Source organism: Papaver somniferum, chromosome 1 (genome assembly GCF_003573695.1).
Source record: "Papaver somniferum cultivar HN1 chromosome 1, ASM357369v1, whole genome shotgun sequence".
In the NCBI taxonomy this organism is placed as follows: Eukaryota; Viridiplantae; Streptophyta; class Magnoliopsida; order Ranunculales; family Papaveraceae; genus Papaver; species Papaver somniferum.
In genome coordinates, this window is record NC_039358.1 from 203,127,061 (window position 1) to 203,133,637 (window position 6,577).

A 6,577-nucleotide genomic window follows, 5' to 3' on the forward strand; every position below is an offset into this window, starting at 1 on the left:
GGTCTTTCCATTGGTGGTGAATGTCACAGTCAGCTTTTGGAAGTCAAAAGACATTGGGCTCATAGTCTTTATCCAATCAACACCAAGCACCATGTCACAACCCCCAAGTTTTAACAATCTCATGCCCCATTGAAACTCATGCTCCTGCATTGACCAGGTGAATGCTGAGCATTTGGCATCACTGACCATTTTGGTACCATCTGCAACAGCTACTAGTAGGGGATTGGCAGGAAAAATTTGGAGTCCACATCTGGATGCAGCCCCTGGGTCTAGGAAACTGTGTGTACTCCCACTATCTATCAAGATAGTCAATGATTGTTTTTTGTTAAAACCTTCAATCCGGATGGTATTTTGTGAGAAATTGCCAGCCAAAGCATGTACTGATATTTCTACCTCTTCTTTAGTGCCAGGTGAAAGTGGAGTATCACAAGGAGACTCCTCACCAGATGGAATTGTGTCCTCCTCATCCACAGCTAGCATAAAAAGTTGTTATTTAATGCACTTATGGCCAGCTTGGAAAACTTCATCACAGTTGTAGCAGAGACCCTTTTCCCTTCTTTTCCTCATGTCGGCATAAGATAATCTTTTAATAGGTGGTGGGGAAGGAGGGTTTGGACTGGAGAAATTCTTGTGGAGGGTACTAGGACTGGTAACTGGAGAAGGAAGGTTTCTTTGGGTGGTAAAATATAGTGGGGAGGGTTTATAAAAGTTTCTTGACTTCTTAGCAGCATTTTCAATTAGAGCTTCTTGCATCCTAGCTATGTATACTGCATTCGATAATGTTTTGGGAGAGAACATTTGCACATGTAGTCTTAGTTCCTCCTTAAGACCACTGATAAAGCTTGAAGTGAAGTATTCCTCTGTGAGGTGAGGATACTTGGCCAATATCAATGCCTTAAGCTCTTCAAAAATTTCTTGGTATTCCAAGACTGTTCCAATTTGGTGAAGCTTGTTAAACTCACCCACAATACCATCATGTCCTAATTCTTGAAAACGATTGCAAATATCTCTAAGGAAATCTTCCCACAAAATTAATGGCTTACCAATCTGATAATCTTGAAACCATACATCTTCCTTTCCTTCTAAGCCATATTTACCATTTGTAAATCAGACATATTATGCATAATAAAAAAAATTCTGCACTTGCGAATCCATGAGCGTGGATTGGTACCATCAAATTTAGGAAACTCAACCTTGAGTTTCGGTTGTTGGAATTGATTAGTTTCTGGATTTCCAAACAAATAACGAGGTTGGTTTAAATTGTTTTCACCTGAAAATTGAGGAGTGTTGCTGCAAGATGGAGATGAACCCAAAATACCTCCAGCTCCGTTCCCATGGGTTTCCTTGTTGATATGATTTCTACTCTGGAGCTCTATGAAACGATCCATTTGGTTATTGAGAGTTGTAGTGATAGCTTTCATAAGCTCAGGAGTTGGCTTTCCTTGAGATTCTTTGAGCTCCGTAATTGATTGTATCACTGCATCGTACTTCCCAGATGAATCGACTTGCGATTTCATAAGTTCATCTATCTTCGTAGTGAAATCTGTTTGAGCTGAATACAATGTTTCAATTCTTTTGATAAGTTCTTCTACCGCTGCCTTATTAGCCATTTCAGGTCCAAGAATTGTTGCTCTGATACCAATTTGTAGTAGTCTACACTACAATGGAGGATAATTATAGATCTGTGGTTGGATTAAATGAGAAGAAGAGAAGGAAGAAGATAGCAGGAGAGGTTGAGAGCAAGTAAGAGAGAGAAAAGATTTTTATTATTAATTGTCTAAGGAATCCAAAGATAGGCTAGATACAAATATATCCCATTGGTTCCAACCACACAACTAGCCACACACACAGATTTATGCACCTCTACAATTAATCAGGGCACCCTATGAATAGTGAGGTTCATGGCACACGCTTATTCCAAAAACTTCCATTCTAAAAACTTGATCGGGCGGATTTTAGACCAAACAGCTTAAACAACGCCATTTATAAAATTAATTTAAAACGGTCATCAAATAACCATGTATATATAAAACTACCACCTATTTGTCGGAGATAGTTATGTTAAGAGTAAAAACATGTCGTTAGACCAATCAGCTTAAGCAACGCCATCTATAAAAGTAATTTAAAACGGTTATCAAATAACCACCTATATATAAAACCACCACCTCCTCGCAATTTTGGAGGGACTAGCATCTAAGTGTGGAAATGACTAACCTATTCGTAACCTAATTTAATTTCATACCAGCCTAATAAAAACCTATATATATATATAACCACCACTTCCTCCCACCACCGCCTCCCACCACCACCGACTATCACCTACCACGTCTGAATAACACCACCACCAACCTCCACCACCTCTATGTATGTAGCTTAATTTAAATCATTAACAAATATATTCTCACAAATTCATTACTTGTTATTCGTTTTTGGTTTGAAAAATGAGAAATAATCATCAAAATGAGTTGAAAATGGAAGTTGCGGAGAGGAGTTCGGCTATGAATTATGTGAAAAACTTTATCGAACTAGCCGAACTCAACTTTAATGGGTTTTTTTTTATTTTCATAGAAAAGTTCGGTTACGTCGCAAAAAGTTCGGTTAAGTCGCAAAAAAGTTCGGTTATGTCGCAAAAATTTCGTTTACGTCGCAATTTTTTTCTCCTAACCAAATTTTTTTTTCTGAAAAACCTATATATATTAAGTTCAGTTATGTCGCAATTTTTTTCCCTAACCGAACTCCTGGTTCAGTTATGTCGCAATTTTCTTCTTCTAACCGAACTTTTCTATGAAAGAAAAAACTCCATTAAATATGAGTTTGGTTACATGTGTTTTCATAAACAATAGCCGAACTACACTTGCAGATGAGTTCGTCTATCAGTTCTGTAGATGTCGAAGCCGAATTTTTTTAACCAAACCGAAATCAATTTGTAAATTGTTCATTTTTAGGATGTTTTGGCGAATTTAAACACCATTAACTAAATTTGAAGTTTTCGTGAGTACCCAAAACATCATACTCTTGTTGTGGCTCTTGAAGAAAAATATCTAACTTTTTTTCTTCCAAAACCCTCATCTTCATGATCATCTTAATGATCATCTTCGCCTTCATCTTCTTCTTCTCTCTCTCAATAATTCTTCTTTGAAAAAACTCAACTAATTAATTTAGTCTCACTAATCATTAATTAACTCATTAATTATTATACTAACTGAATTATAAATGGTAATTTTTATACTAAAATAAACATGGAGTAATTCAAATTTACTTCAAAATCCACCCAAAAAAGAAATAATAGTAATCCCCTCAAAATGGGGTAGTGCCCAAAAAAACGGTTCTTAGTCATTCATCTGCCTCAGTACTCCAGCTTTTTTCAAATGTATCTCTTAAAGGATAAAGGAAATTTAGTTACCTACAGGGGCCTACTACATCCATCTTTACTTGAATTTTTGACCTTTTTTTGTCCATAACATGGGATTTAAGAATGTCGTAGGATCCGTTGACATGGTGAGAGTGACACAATTTTGATTTTTTAGCATTGTTTTTCTATCAAGCCCAACCTGTAATGAATTTAAAGTTAATTTTTTGGTGGCATGTTCTTCTTATAAGTCTCTACATTTCGACAAAAAATGAGAGCATTCTGAGAATTAGGTTTCCCTATTTCCAATCCTCATTTTTCCTATTTCCCATCCCCTTCGCAATTGTTAAAATCAATTCATTTTTGAATTCCAGTTTTTCCTATGTACCACCTATTAAAAGTCAAATTAACTTTGACTATGATCTTCTTCATGAATCATTCAATCCCTGTTTTTCATTAAGCAAAACAAAATATGATCAAGTTAAAACCCTAATTCAGATTCCAATTATTATTATAGTACTATAGGCAAATAGTCAGCAAACCATTATTGTGGAAGATCCATTAATGGAAAACTTTGAAAAAATATCTCAACACTAATTCATCAGATTATGTTAATTTTACTAGAACCCTACCTTATAAACAATGGTTTTGAGTTGTTAATTAATTAATCACATTAGCAAGGTAATCTTAAAAATGTACGACACCAATTGGACTTGAACTGTTCTTGGATGTGTCGGAATAAGCTAATCAAATCATACCGACTATAGTACCGTATGCACAATAGGATTTACTTAAGATCATCGTTTTCCACCTAACATAAAATTAGGATATCATTCAATCAGTACAATGTAAACCGTGAATACAATATATGCTCCAACTAATTTGAAGTATAATATAATGCACTCGTCTCTCTCGTCCACCATCTTTAAAGTCTAGCAAATATCACACACCAATCCTCCTCTATTTATAGTGAACGTGGTGATAATCATGGAGATGGAGTGAAAGAGAGGGTGGTCGGTGGTGGAGTTGGAGACGAAAACGCGATTCAACTTAGGCTTTTTTTGTTTGGGTTAGCTTTAGGGTGATTTTACATTTTACTATCGGGTGTAAATAAAAAGTCAATGATGGTATTTAGAATATATGAAATTTAATTTGGACGATACTTAGGATAATCGGGGTTAAGAATTATGACGGATGGAAAATAGGAAAAATGGGAATAGGAAATAGGGAAAACATTCTGAGATGTATAAGACCGTCATTTACTATTTTGAATATCGACCATTGAAGATTAACGGTTGAAATTAAAAGTTGGAAAATGGAATATATGACCATAGGCCCCTAAAGGCTGGTAGCAATGGACTGCTAAAGTATGTGTCCGGGTGAAAAAGACATAGGAAATATTAACCATATATACCCTTTGCTTTAACCTCTATTCTTTTTCTTATCCTTTTCTCTGTTCTATTTATTTTCTCTCTCTACAATTAAAATTAATCGCGAGAAAGGTCTTAACTTTCGAAATATAAATCCGATTTTAACTTCGAAATATAAATCCGATTTTAATAAAATATATATTTTTGGAAAGGGTTTGAAAATCTTTACAAAACAAGATTCATTGTTGATATGAAATTCGAAAAAAAAAAATTAATTAAATTTTAAGCCAAGCCCAGAATACATTATGCACCCAGGTGCAATTTGACCAAAATTTATTCCCTAAACAAATAAGCATTATGCACCCATGTGCAACTTGACCAAAATTTATTTCATAAAAAAATATTATGATGCACCCATGTGCAACCTGACCTAAACATTTTTGTTATACGAATCAAAAAAGTATACATTATGCACTCGGGTGCAACCAGCCAAAATCTATTTCCTATCAGAATTTTACATTATGCACTCAGGTCCATCTAGTGTACTTCGCGTATAAATTTGGGTTTATCCTAGTAATCACCTGCAATATATTATATATAACCAAAATTATTAATTCATGATCTCAAGCAATAAATCCACCACTATTACCACCACATTCACTGTCAAAGTTTCAACCAAAAATAAGTATTAAAGAAAGAAAATAAAAAAGATAATAATAAAAATTTAAAAAAATATACATTATGCACTCCGGTGCATTTAGGCCAAAACTTATTTTTCTTTTAGGATATACAATATGCACTCAGGTATATCTTGTGTATTTAGTATATTTTGTCAACATTATGGAATCTCACTGTCATTTATCTTGGCAAATACAACGGAATAGCCTAAGCACGTGTAATCTAATCATGTGTAATCTACCGTACCTATAAGTTGCTGAAAATGCCGCCGGCACTAATGAAAAAATCATTGACTGAACGAAGAACCTCCATCCAAAATGGTGTCAATTCCCAATTTCCCAATAACATCCTTTCTTCCTTGTAATCAATTAATGCCTCTCCTTTCAATTTAAGCATCAAAACGATTGTGGCAGGATCAAGTAGTTACTGATTGAAGACAATAATCTCTCAGCACCTCAAACCATTTCCTCCCTTCACCAACTTCACCATCCTGATTCCGCACAACTGATTCAAATGATCACAAACGTCTCTGATCTGAATTTTTAAATCAAGAAACTTCACCCAAATCACCACAAGCTCGAGCCTCTTCTTTACGGCAGCAACAATCAATCACCAACAGCACACATAATCTCTCAGCACCTCAAACACAACCACAAAAACTAACGTCTAAACACTTCTACCATCGATCAAAAGCGAGAAAAAGAAATCACAGAAGCGTTGGCGTTGTGGCGGTGGCGCTACTGCTACAGATGGTTTTGATGGTGGATTCGGAAGTGATTTTGATCGATTGGAGAAGAAGAATCGAAAGGAACATAGATCTAGTTTCTCTTTAGGGTCATATTAGTAACTTAGCTATTACATATTTGTTTCAAACTTGGGCAGAATGACCATGGTGGCTATTAAAACAAATTATTTGAATATATGTCTATCCGTAAGGTTGGTAAAGTTTAATTGTCTTTTAGACCCAGGAATTTACATCTAGGACCTATTTAACCAAAAAATTGAATTAAAATTTGTGGATATTTCAGAGTAATGTAATGTTTTATACGAGAAACATGTCACAAAAATCTCAAATTCAAATTCCCCCTCTGGATTTTTTTTGAAAAAATAGCGTCGCAATGTCATGATAATATAATTGCAATGTGACTCTCTTGTCACCTGGCTGCCTAATCGGGTCCAA

At 35.1% G+C, this 6,577-nt stretch overlaps 1 protein-coding gene across 1 annotated transcript; it reads right to left on the reverse strand.

Annotated features, from left to right (window-relative positions):
• Positions 1-489: 489 nt before the first annotated feature.
• On the reverse strand, positions 490-1,610 carry LOC113358474. The gene is made up of 2 exons (XM_026602069.1): positions 1,172-1,610; positions 490-1,082 (listed from the first exon to the last, which is right to left on the reverse strand). The coding sequence occupies exons 1-2, from the start codon at positions 1,608-1,610 to the stop codon at positions 490-492; spliced, it is 1,032 nt and encodes a 343-aa protein (XP_026457854.1).
• Between the last annotated feature and the right edge of the window lie 4,967 nt (positions 1,611-6,577).